At 37.2% G+C, this 13,819-nt stretch overlaps 1 protein-coding gene across 7 annotated transcripts in view; it reads right to left on the bottom strand.

Annotated features, from left to right (window-relative positions):
* HERC2 (HECT and RLD domain containing E3 ubiquitin protein ligase 2) overlaps window positions 1–13,819 on the bottom strand; it is a 273,658-nt gene that overhangs the window by 137,210 nt on the left and 122,629 nt on the right. For all 7 annotated transcript variants that reach the window (XM_045448942.1, XM_045448938.1, XM_045448941.1 and 4 more), the window contains 9 exons: window positions 12,625–12,839; window positions 12,016–12,148; window positions 11,789–11,916; window positions 11,505–11,700; window positions 8,970–9,103; window positions 8,246–8,419; window positions 8,031–8,167; window positions 7,515–7,666; window positions 6,377–6,568 (listed from right to left, as the gene is read on the bottom strand). In XM_045448942.1, coding sequence (XP_045304898.1) covers window positions 6,377–6,568; window positions 7,515–7,666; window positions 8,031–8,167; window positions 8,246–8,419; window positions 8,970–9,103; window positions 11,505–11,700; window positions 11,789–11,916; window positions 12,016–12,148; window positions 12,625–12,839 — 1,461 coding nt within the window. The remainder of the gene's footprint in view (window positions 1–6,376; window positions 6,569–7,514; window positions 7,667–8,030; window positions 8,168–8,245; window positions 8,420–8,969; window positions 9,104–11,504; window positions 11,701–11,788; window positions 11,917–12,015; window positions 12,149–12,624; window positions 12,840–13,819) is intronic.

Here is a 13,819-nt window from a genome sequence, read left to right on the forward strand (position 1 = left end):
GATGGCCAGGTGGTGAGGGCATCATTGTTCCTCAAGCTGAGATGGTGGTCTCCTAAGCCTGTGTCTCTACTATGAATTTCCTCACTACCTAGGTTAGGTTAGGGGATCTCAGAAGCATTCCTACCATGATTTCCTGATTCAGAGCATCTCTAGGATTCAGGCAAATTGTTGTGGTTAAGAGTTTTCTCAAGAACAATCAATTCAGGATGGCTTCTAACACAAAGTTAGTCTTTTATGGCATCATTGTTCATAATGTCCACCAAAAACTCAGTAAATAATAGTTTAATAAGCTTATCTGTGAATAAATTGGTATAATTCATAAGAATATAATCAGAAATTTCTGCAAAACGTGTTTATAATCACAATTAACCAAATTCCAAAGTATTTCATGTACTTGTACTCAAATTTTGCTCATTTAATATAAAAATTTCTCCATATCCCTAAACAGTTGCTTCCTGAAAATATTAGTCAATGGACTAAATGCTCCAATCAAAAGACACTGGGTAACAGAATGGATCAGAAAACAAGATCCATCTACATGCTGTTTACAAGAGACCCATTTTAGACCTAAAGACACCTTCAGATTGAAAATAAGGGGATAGAGAACCATCTATCATGCTAATGGTCAACAAAAGAAAGCCAGAGTAGCCATATTTATAGCACACAAACTAGATTTTAAAATAAAGACTGTATCAAGAGATGAAGAAGGGCATCATATAATAATTAAGTGGTCTATCTACAAAGAGGACCTAACAACTGTAAACATTTATGCGCCAAACGTGAGAGCACCCAAATATATAAATCAATTAATCACTAACATACAGAAACTCATTGACAATAATACCATAAAAACTCATTGACAATAATACCATAATAGTAGGGAACTTCAATATCCCATTTACAACAATGGACAGATCATCTAAACAGAAAATCAACCAGCAAACAATGGCTTTGAATGACAAACTGGACCAGATGGACTTAACAGATATATTCAGAACATTTCATCCTAAAGCAGTAGAATACACATTCTCCTCAAGTGCACATGGATCTCCATGGATCTCTGCACATCTCCAGAACAGATAACATACTAGGACACAAATCAGCCCTCAACAAGTACAAAAAATTGAGATCATACCATGCATACTTTCAGACCACAACACCATGAAACTTGAAATCAACCACAAGAAGAAATCTGGAAAGACAACAAATACTTGGACTAAAGAATATCCTGCTAAAGAATGAACAGGTTAACCAACAAGTTAAAGAGGAAATTAAAAAGTACATGGAAGTCAATGAAAATGATAACACCACAGCGCAAAACCTCTGGAACACAGCAAAGACAGTCATAAGAGGGAAGTAAATAGCAATCCAGACCTTCTAAAGAAGGAAGAAAGATCTGATACATGTACCTTATACCTTAAAGATCTGGAAAAAGAACAGCAGATAAAACCCAAAACCAGCAGAAGACAGGAAATAATAAAGATGAGGGCAGAAATCAATGCTATTGAAATTAAAAAAAAAAAAAAAAAAAAAACAGAACAAATCAATGAAACCAGGAACTGATTCTTTGAAAGAATTTTTTTTTTTCAACGTTTATTTATTTTTGGGACAGAGAGAGACAGAGCATGAACAGGGGAGGGGCAGAGAGAGAGGGAGACACAGAATCAGAAACAGGCTCCAAGCTCCGAGCCATCAGCCCAGAGCCTGACGCGGGGCTCGAACTCACGGACCGCGAGATCGTGACCTGGCTGAAGTTGGACGCTTAACCGAATGCGCCACCCAGGCGCCCCGATTCTTTGAAAGAATTAACAAAGTTGATACACCCCTAGCCAGTTTGATCAAAAAGAAACTGGAAAGGACCCAAATAAAATCAAGAATGAAAGAGGAGATATCACAACCAACACTGCAGAAATACAAACAATAATAAAAGAATATTATGAACAATTATATGCCAATAAACAGGGCAATCTGAAGAATTGGACAAATTCCTAGAAAGATATACACTACCAAACTGAAACAAGAATAAATAGAAAATTTGAACAGACCCATAACCAGTAAATAAATCAAATTAGTAATCAAAAATACCCCCAAGAAACAAGAGCCCAGAGCCGGATGGCTTTCCAGGGGAATTCTACCAAAAGTTTAAAGAAGAGTTAACACCTATTCTTTTGAAGCTATTCCAAAAAATAGAAATGTAAGGAAAGCTTCCATTCCAAACCCAAAGCCTGACTAAAAAGAAGAACTACAGACCAATTTCCCTGATGACCATGGGTGCAAAAATTCTCAACAAGATAGTAGTCAACTGGATCCAACAATACATTAAAAGAATTATTTACCACGACAAAGTGGGATTTATACCTGGGATGCAGGACTACTTCAATATCTGCAAAATAATCAATGTAATACATTACATCAATAAAAGACAGGACGAGAACCACGTAATCCTCTCAATAGATGCAGAGAAAGCATTTGACAAAATATAGCATGTTTTCTTGGTAAAAGAAAGTATCCCTCAAGAAAGTAGGGATAGAAGGATCACACCTCAAGATCATAAAAGCCATATATGAAAGACCCACCACTAATATCCTCAATGGGGAAAAACTTAGAGCCTTTCCCCTAAGGTCAGGAATATGACAAGGATGTCTACTCTCGACACAGTTATTCAACATAGTATTGGATGTCCTAGCCTCAGTAATCAGACAACACAAAGGAATAAAAGGCATCCAAATCAGCAAGGAGGAAGTCAGACTTTCACTCTTCACAGACAACATGATACTCTATATGGAAAACCCAAAAGATTCCACCAAAAAACTACTAGAACTGATCCATGAGTTCAGCAAAGTCATAGGATATAAAGTCAATGCACAGAAATTGGCTGCATTTCTATACACCAATAATGAAGCAACAGAAAAAGAAATCAAGGAATCAATCCCATTTATAATTGCACCAAACAACATTAAATACCTAGGAATAAACCTAAACAAAAAGGTGAAAAATCTATACACTGAAAACTATAGAAAGCTTATGAAAGAAATAGAAGGAGACACACAAAAAAAGGAAAAATATTCCATGCTCCTGGATTGGAAGAAAAAATATTAAAATGTCAATACTACGCAAAGCAATCAACATATTCAATGCAGTCCCTATCAAAATAACACCAGCATTCTTCACAGAGCTAGAACAAACAATCCTAAAATTTGGATGGAACCAAAAAAGACCCCAAATAGCCAAAATGGTCCTGAAAAAGAAAACCAAAGCTGGAGGTGTCACAATCCCAGACTTCAAGATGTACTATAAAGCTGTAATCATCAAGACAGTATGGTAGTGACAGAAAAAAAGACACTCAGATCAATGGAACAGAATAAAGAACCCAGAAATGGATCCACAAACGTATGGCCAACTAATCTTTGACAAAGCAGGAAAGACTATCCAATGGAATAAAGACAGTCTCTTCAGCAACTGGTGCTGGGAAAACTGGATAGCGACATGCAGAAAAATGAACCTGGACTGCTTTCTTACATCATACACAAAAATAAACTCAAAATGGATGAAAGACCTAAATGTGAGACAGAAAGCCATCAAAATCCTCGAGGAGAAAGCAGGCAAAAACCTCTTTGATCTTGGCCACAGCAACTTCTTAACACGTCTCCGGAGGCAAGGGAAACAGAAGCAAAAATGAACTATTGGGACCTCATCAAGATAAAAATCTTCTGTAGGGCAAAGAAAACAATCAACAAAACTAAAAGGCAATCAACGGAATGGGAGTAGATATCTGCAAATGACATATCAAATAAAGGGTTAGTATCCAAAATCTATAAAGGAACTTATCAAACTCAACACACAAAAAAACAAAGAATCCAGTGAAGAAATGGGCAAAAGACATGAATAGACACTTCTCCAAAGAAGACATCCAGATGGCTAATAGACACATGAAAAAATGCTCAACATCACTCATCATCAGGGAAATACATATCAAAACCACTATGAGATACCACCTCACAACTGTCAGAATGGTTAACATTAACAACTCAGGCCAGAACAGATGTTTGTGAGGATGCAGAGAAAGAGGATCTCTTTTGCGCTGCTGGTGGGAATGCAAACTGGTGCAGCCACTCTGGAAAACAGTATGGAGGTTCCTCAAAAAATCACAAAAGGACTACCCTACAACCCAGCAATTGCACTACTAGGTATTTATCCAAGGGATACAGGCGTGCTGTTTTGAAGGGGCACATGCACCCCAATGTTTATAGCAGCACTATTGACAATAGCCAACGTATCGAAATGTACACACACACACACACACACACACACACACACACAAAATGGAGTATTACTCACCAATCAAAAAGAATGAAATATTGCTATTTGCAACTACGTGGATGGACCTAGAATATATTATGCTAAGTGAAATTAGAGAAAGACAAATATCATATGACTTCACTCATATGTGGAATTTAAGATACAAAACAGATGAACATAAGGGAAAGGAAGCAAAAATAATATAAAAACAAGGAGAGGGACAAAACATAAGAGACCCTTAAATACAGAGAACAAACTGAGGGTTGCTGGAGAGGTTGTGGGTGGGGGGAATGGGCTAAATAAGGGGCATTAAGGAAGACACTTGGGATGAGCACTGGGTGTTATATACATAGGGGATGAATCAATCACTGGATTCTACTCCTGAAACCATAATTGCAATATATGCCAACTAACTTGGATGCAAATTAAAATACAAAAAAAATTTTTTTTTAATTAAAAAAAAGGGGGCACCTGGGTGGCTCAGTTGGTTAAGTGTCTAACTTCAGCTCAGGTCATGATCTCGCAGTTTGCGAGTTCAAGTCCCACATCAGGCTCTGTGAAAACAGTTCAGAGCCTGGAGTCTGTTGAGGAGCCTGGAGCCTGCTCAGACCCTCCCCTGCTCACACTCTGTCTCTCTCTCTAAAAAATAAATAAACATTAAAAAAATTTTTTTTAATTAAAAAAGAAAAAGTAAAGCAGAACTGACACACCAGAATAAAAAAAAAAATTTCTCCAAGAAGATATACAAATGACCAACAAACATGTGTAACGATGCTCAATGTCCTTACATTAGCAAAATGTAAATCAAACCACAATGAGATACCACTTCATAGCAACTGGGATGGCCTTGATCCATCCAGAGAAAAACTACTGTTGGTGAAGATGTGGAGAAACTAGAAGCCAGTCCATTGCTGAGGGGGAATGGAAAATGGTGCAGTGCTAGGGAAAAGACTGGAGGTTCCTTAGCACGTTAAACATAGGATAACCTTATGACCCTGCACTTCCACTCCTTGGTATATAACAGAAGAAATGGAAACAGGTGTTCAAACAAAAACTTGTACACAAATGTTCCTAGCAGCATTACTCACAATGGCCAAAAAGTAGAAACAAGCCAAATGTCCAACCATGGATAAAAGGATAAATAAAATGTAGTATATTCATATATTTTAACCATAAAAAGAGATGAAGTACTGAAACATGCTAAGTGAAATAAGCCATATACAGAAGGCTAAAAATTATATGAAATATAAAAATTATATTTATATGAAATATTCAGAATAGGAAAATCTACAGAGCTTAAAACAGATTTGTTGTTGCCAAAAGCTGGGGGAGTGGGAAATCAGGAGCTGCCACTAAATGGGTATGGCTTTGCATGAGGGTACAAAAAAGTTATGTAACTAGATACTGGTAATGCTTGTACAACACTGTGGATATGCTTAATGCTAATCAATTATAAAGTTGTTTGTATTATTTTAAACAACTTTATAATTGATTAGCATTAAGCATATCCACAGTGTTGTACAAGCATTACCAGTATCTAGTTACATAACTTTTTTGTACCCTCATGAGAAAGAATGAAATATGGCCCTTTGTAGCAACGTGATGGAACTGGAGAATGTTATGCTAAGTGAAATAAGCCATACAGAGAAAGACAGATACCATATGGTTTCACTCTTAGGTGGATTCTGAGAAACTTAACAGCAACCCATGGGGGAGGGGAAGGAAAAAAAAAAAAAGAGGTTAGAGTGGGAGACAGCCAAAGCATAAGAGACTCTTAAAAACTGAGAACAAACTGAGGGTTGATGGGGGGTGGGAGGGAGGGGGGGTGGGTGGGTGATAGGTATAGAGGAGGGTACCTTTTGGGATGAGCACGGGGTGTTGTATGGAAACCAATTTGACAATAAATTTCATATATTGAAAAAAAAATAAAATAAATAAAATAAAAATAAAATAATTGTAAAAAAATGATACATTTTATGTTATTTTCATTTTACCACAATAAAAAAAAATTTATAAAGAGAAAGAAAAGATGAAGGAAAAACCTTGGCAATTTCATAAATGACTAGTGTCAACCTACCAATCAGCCGAAGTGCTGTCTGTGTCAGGGCAAGCATGCCAGAGTTCAGCAGGAGGTTCAGGTTGTTTGCACCATGTTGCAGGGTGAGCATGCTGAGCATCACCAGTAGAAAGCGAGCTTGTGGGGTCGTCCCCAGGCTTGGTCCTGACGGGTTCTCATTGGTAATGGTTTGTAGAGGGACAGGCTGGATACCTAAATGGCATTAGCACCCACATAAATTTCTTGCATGTGGATATAAGAACATACAGATGAGGAAAACAATAGCAATTTTTTAAAAACTATGTTTTTCAATGGGTTTCCAAAGAGTGTGGACATCAGGCAGCTGTTCATTGCTTTGCAATAATCCTACCACCATCAATCCACATATACCTATTTCCATTTGTCTGCAAAACTTAACATGCAGCTCCTCTAAATATCCCTGGTGGCTTACTCATTTTATTTCATATACAAGAGTCATATTTCACTTCTCTTCCACAAAACCAATCCTAGCATTTCTCTGCAGGTGCTCAAACTATTCAATAAATTAAGTATTAATAAAGGATATACACTTTAGGGTATATGGTGTTAGTGATACACATGAAAATGTTAAAATGTAAAAGCTTACTATTAGGACACTACAAAATTGTGTCTTCTGCTGAATTTTGAAAGTTCCATTTAAAATTTGAGAAACCTTAAAGCAGCTTAGAGTATCAGTCTAGGGGCACCTGGGTGGCACAGTCAGTTAAGTGTCCAACTCTTGATTTCAGCTCAGATCATGATCTCACAGTCATGAGATCAAGCCCTGAGTTGGGGCTCCACACTAGGCACGGGAGCCTGCTTAAGATTCTCTCTCTCCCTCTCCCTCTGCCCCTGACCCCATGCATAGGAACGTGTGTGCACACTTTCAAAAAATAAAAATAAAATATAAATATATTTATATATCTATAAATATAAAAATAAAAAATTTTTAAAAGATTATCATTCTAACGTACAAAGTTATTAAAGTCTTCTCAAAGAGCAAAAAATTAGCATTTGTAAGTTTCCACAACATATAATTAAGAGCCAAACTATAAGATAATGCTAACATGATTACGGGCAATACTTCAACAGCAATCTTAATACAGCCTTTTAAACATCAGATTTTTTTTTTTTAACTCACCAAGCTCTTTAAATTTTGCATTTGCATCTATCAAAACATTTCGAATATTCTGAACAGCCCAAGCATATAGCTTGCCAAAAGTTACTTCCAGCAGCATCCGATTAAAAGGTGGGATCAAATCAACATCCTTTAGGCAATCCGTAAGAGGTTCCCTTTCAAACAAAGATAAAGAATTTTACTTGGCACATTGCCAGAAAGGGGCGCCTGAGTGGCTTAGTCAGTTGAGCGTCCGACTTTGGCTCAGGTCATGATTTCACAGTCCATGAGTTCAAGCCCCATGTCGAGCTCTGTGCTGACAGCTCAGAGCCTGGAGCCTGCTTCAGATTCTGTCTCTCTCTCTCTCTCTGCCCACTCCCCACCCCCCCCCCCCCACTGCCCCACTTACGCTCTCTCTCTCTCAAATAAATAAACGTTAAAAAAAAAATCAGAATATTGCCAGACTTTTAATTTCAATAAAATAATGTCTTGTTGCCAGAATTTCCCTTATTAAGAAAAAATGTTATAATAAAGTTTTACCCTATATCAATCCCCTCAGGAATAAGTCTTTGCCATCCACAGAACATAGCATACTGCACAGATGGAAGTAAGAAATTTTTGGTTGCCAGTTTTAAAATTGTATCTATCCCTTCCAGACGAACTTCTGCTCTCTCCAACTGCAAAATATGAATGCATACAGTTAAATGTTGTGTATATTATCCCATGCAGAGAAGAATGTTTTTAGCAAATTTTACCTGTTTTAGTAGGCACTTTCTCATTTTTTCCACATCCACTGGCTCTTCCTTAAGGGCAAATTCAGCAATTGTACTGAGGAGCGCAGACTGTGGATAGAGACCCTGAACATTCTGCTTCAACCACTTGTATTTGTGAACACCTGTAACGGTACTCAACAGTGGTTGCCATTTATCCTGACAAAGGAAAGCCATTTTCACCATTAGTTTACCTTATTAACATGGGCTCTGAAACAGTTACTCAAATAAATTATAAATAAATGCAAGTACGTTTAAATTGGTAAAATACTTTAAATTAAGTAACTAATTTATGGCAAAAATAACTATGCCATAAATAGGCTTATAAATGAATTTATAATCTCTATACTTACATACTTTGGAACAGACTAACATGGTATACAAAGTTAAATTATCATAGGTTTCAACAGCCTATGTGACCAGGACAGTTTCTAGAGCAAAGTATACATTCAGTGAATGAATGGCAAATGAAAAATGATATAATGTACTACTAAAAGTAAAAGGGAACACTTTTCCAGCTATCGATCTAACCAGGACACCATAAATCAAGTGTGTTAGGCATGACTGGGGCGGTCACCCATATGTATAATAACCCACTACACTCTCTATCCTATAGACGCTCAAGGACAAAGTGACAATACTTATGGGTTCCCTTGCTATGTGCTGTGTTTCTATTCAGCCAGCCTCAGAATCACAGAAAATACTTCACCTTAGGTGATTTAATTGTAATGGGTCTTTTATCCACATTTATAGGACTGTGTGGCAAAATGCAAGCTTCTTCTAAATCACTCTCTTCATTTCCAATTTTTTCTTCATCATCTGTAGATTCTGGCTTCTTAGGAACTATGATTAAAAACATCTTTCATTATAAAATTCATTTACTTATATACAATTTTAAATTAAGAAGTATTAAATATGCATGAAGGTAAAGGACCTATTTTACTCAAACATGTAAATACCACTGTCAACTGAAATGCTCAAACTACAAAAGTAAAAACTATCATGATTATTCTCACATGACATTCAATAATAACACTCTGCTACTCCACATAATGTACAGAAAGATGGGGAAGGTGCTATGATGGTCATACAGAAAGAGAAGCCCAGTAGTCAGCAAACTTTTTCTTAAAGGGCTAGATAGATGGTGAATATTTTAGTCTTTGCAGGCCAGTCAGTCTATTGCAAATACTGGATTCTGCTGTTGCAAGCTGAAAAGCAGCTAACTTTATTTACAGATGCTTGAATTTAAACTTCATATAATTTCCATGTGTCAAACATATTATTCTTCTTTTGGTTTTTTAAAAAGTAACTTTAAAATTCAAAACCCAATCTTAGCTCATGGGCAACATACAGCAAGCAGCAGGCTGCATTTGTCCCCAGCTTGCCCACTCTGGACCAATGCAATGAATCTGTCACCACTATGCAACTGAACTGAATTAACTGGATACCTTTTACTATGTTAGTCTCTTTAATTTGGGAAATTTCTATTGAATTTTCAATGTGATATGTGGTGTTGCTTTCATATTTTTGCTACTTTTCAAGACTTTTAGTTTATTTCTTCTCAGCAAGTAATATAATAAGGAATATAATTAATAATACACATGAGCAGTAAACACTAACACAGCAGGTCTGGGTTGCCCAAACTCTGCAAATTCCCAAGAAACACTGTCCTTTCAGCACTTGGCCATCTCCTGTGAACTGAGATCCAAGTCCTTGACATGTTCTGCCTGAGAAAATTGTTTCTATATGCCTGAGGTCTAAGGCCATGTTTTCCAGTTTGAACAGACAGTTTATGCTAAGAATGTGACTTACAGTTATCACCTGTTTCTACTGTGGAAGCTAGAGTCTAAATAACTGAGAGTAACCATGCAGGCCCCATATGTCTATGTGACTGACCCGCAATAATAATCTTGGATGCCAAGGCTCAGGTGAGCATCCTTGCTGACAGCCCTTCACACATGCTGTCACACATCACTGCTGAGAGAACTAAGCACGGCCCTGTGCAGCTCCACTGGGAGGGAACTGGAAGCTTAGGCCTAGTTTTCTTTGGATTTCCCTCAATGTGCCTTTCCTTTTGCTGATTTTAATCTGTATCCTTTCACAGTAATAAACTGTAACTGTGAGTATAACAGCTCTTCTGAGTCTAGTGAATCATCAAATTTAAGGGTGCTTTTGGTGAGCCTAACACAGCACCAGTAATAATCATTTATAAGTTATTTGATTTTCTTAAAATAAAAACAAAAACAGCTTCAAACTTACACAACTAAATATTTAAACCCACAACAAGAAACTTTAAGAGGTGACAACATGGCCTCAGAATCCATGGAGGCGATGGCCAGGTGGTGAGGGCATCATTGTTCCTCAAGCTGAGATGGTGGTCTCCCAGGCCTGTGCCTCTACGATGAATTTCCTCACTACCTAGGTTAAAGGGATCTCAGAAGCATTCCTACCATGATTTCCTGATTCAGAGCATCTCTAGGATTCAGGCAAATTGTTGTGGTTAAGAGTTTTCTCAAGAACAATCAATTCAGGATGGCTTCTAACACAAAGTTAGTCTTTTACGACATCATTGTTCATAATGTCCATCAAAAACTTAGTAAATAATAGTTTAATAAGCTTATCTGTGAATAAATTGGTATAATTCACAAGAATACAATCAGAAATTTCTGCAAAACGTGTTTATAATCATAATTAACCAAATTCCAAATTCATGTACTTGTACTCAAATTTTGCTCATTTAATATAAAAATTCTCCACATCCCTAAACAGTTGCTTCCTGAAAATATTAGTAATTCTTTTAGTTCCTTTTATAACAATTCTCCATGTATCAGAATACTCAATATTTCCAAAGGAAAACATTTCCTTACAATAATGGCAAGATTAACTAAAAGAATAAACATTCTCATATATCTCATTTACCAGGACAAGTGATTAAAAAAAAAAAAAAAAAAAACACACTTCCTCTTCCCCATCAATTTAATAAAGTTTATAGTATTTACCTTGTACAGCATCAATTTAGTAATTACCAAATCATAACATACTCAATAGCAAAGTTGTATCATTATCTGATGTCTAGGAAAAATAAGCAGGATTTGTCTATTTAATCATAAATACACATAACAAATATCATGGCAGTTGTGGAAATCCACATGTACTAAGCAGTAGCAAACAGCTTCACTCAAATCACAGACTCAAATATACTGGGGAAAAGCACACACTTTGACAGCATCTTCCCATCTTTTACCTCTCTTTTTCCTTCGTTCTCGAATTATCTTCTGAACTATCCTCCTCCAACGGGGCAAAGAACTTAACAGTTTAAACTTGGACATTATAGAGAGATCATTACAAACTGCAGGTCTTAGTTCATTAAAGAGGAATCTCAAACGTTCAATGACTGGAGCGCAGACTTCCTTGTAAGAACGACCCTGTTCTTGATGCGTCTACAAAGTTAAATATGAAAAGACAACTTAACAAACATTTTACCAACTATCTACAAAGCACAAAAAAAAAGAATAAAAATGTATTTACCTTAATGAGTGAGCATTTTGCTTGGTAAACAACTCTACAAACATCCACTACTGATTTAGGCAATGTTCTGTGCTTTACTTGCTCAATACCAAGGGTTCCTGCGTGAACTAAAGATAATGCCACGTGACCTGTAAAAGACATTTTTAAAAAGGGGCAGCGTAAGAATGAATGCACATTGCATGTCAGTTGAAAAATGTATAGTATAGCTAAAATGTCATGATTCATACCTAAATCTTCATGCTTTAAAAGGCAACATAATAGTAAGCGGCCAACCTCTTCCACAGGGTGCTCAGGAGGAAAAGTGATTGGTGTGGTCAAATGGCACTGCCTACAGTACCTTTCTATTTGACACAGAAAGTCCTGTAACAGAAACAGCTGGAGGGTAACTTCAGAGCCACCTAACACGCCCTCATAAATTCCAAACTACATGCCACAATTTCTAATGTACTTGCAATCAGCAATGCTTCTAAAACATCACTGACATATTGAATTGAATCAGCCTTTCTTTCCTTTTTCTTTTTTCTTTTTTTTTTTTTTTTACAGACAGCGCGCATGCACACAGGGGAGGAAGCAAAGGGAGATAGAGAACCTTAAGCGGGCTTCATGCCCAGTGCACAGCCTAACACAGGGCTCTATCTCATGACCTTGAGATCATGACCTGACCTGAAGTCAAGAGTCAGGCACCCAGAACTGAACCAGCCTCTTACCTCAAAACCAGCCCTACAAATAATATGTAACTAAAGTCTGTGCTAAGCAAATCAGAGAACATGAAAGTGTTCACATATCAAAGTTTTACGGTAAACCAAGGATACTAAGTGTGGGAAGGCCTCGCTCACCTTCACATTGTGATCCTGTATGTTATTGTCAGCAATGGCTTGCAGAAATGCCTGGGAATGGTCTCCTAAGGCCCGTCTGTGGGAGCAGAGTCGGGACTTGCTAGCAGGAGTGCCTCCAGGAGAGCTACAATGGTCCTCGTCTTTCTCCTCATTGTAGCTATAGTGGATCTGGCTGGTCTGTAGGCCTCCAGAGAAGATGGATGACTGAAGCCACTCTAGAAAGTGCATATGCAAACATTAAAGAGAAACTTGAGTGTACTATTTAGAAATAAACATTGATATAAAAGATAAGAAGTGAATATTTGATTTAAGAGGAAAAATTCAGCACATTCATATTAAAGAGTCACATCTAACATTTATATAGACTGGCTTATAATTCCTGTGTCTGCATGAAAATAGGTTAACACTTCTGGCTATTCACTACATCTTAAGCAGGGTATCAGAACTCAGTATAATAGTTCCAGTACAACTTTTCTAGATACCCAGTAAAACATGGAGCTGACTGATTCTACTGATACTGTGGGAACACTGGGGCATTGCATTTTACTAGGGAGAGCAGCATGGAGGCAACACTTACACAAGCAATCACTCAATTTCAATTAGGATAACTGTATGCTACAAAGTACTACAGTTGGTACAAGAGTATAGACCTCCACTACCGCAAGAGTCGGTAAAGGATTTTCTGTGGAAGTGACAACTGAGCGGAGATCTGGATAAAGATAAAAACACTGAGCATCCAGATAGGAAAGCAGCACATGAGAAGGGGTCTACAAAGAAAAAACATGCTCAGGGCAGGACATATTTCCCTAGAGCATTAATCTAATAATAAAAATGAGAGACTACTAATCATATAACATGGGACCTTAGTAAGAGACAGATCCTTGGAGACTGGAGACCCAGTAGACTATGTGTGTCTCACAAAGGAGACCTGCGTGAGGCATGGCTAGACACACAAGAATATGCATCAGTGCCAATGTGGATGCTCATTCTAATTGTTAAGATAACTGGAGTGAGATTCACCAAAAAAAATGAAGAATCAGTTTGTTCATTGCTACAAATTTTTTTCAATGACTTCTGTTATCAAAATAGTCCTCCAAAACCGAAGCAATCAAATCTGGGATGTACTCCATGTTCTTTTACTGAAAATTTAGATTTTAGAAGATTCAGGAGCATTCTCCTAAGTGCTACATTAATT

The sequence above is a fragment of the Leopardus geoffroyi genome, chromosome B3 (assembly GCF_018350155.1).
Source record: "Leopardus geoffroyi isolate Oge1 chromosome B3, O.geoffroyi_Oge1_pat1.0, whole genome shotgun sequence".
NCBI classification, from domain to species: Eukaryota; Metazoa; Chordata; class Mammalia; order Carnivora; family Felidae; genus Leopardus; species Leopardus geoffroyi.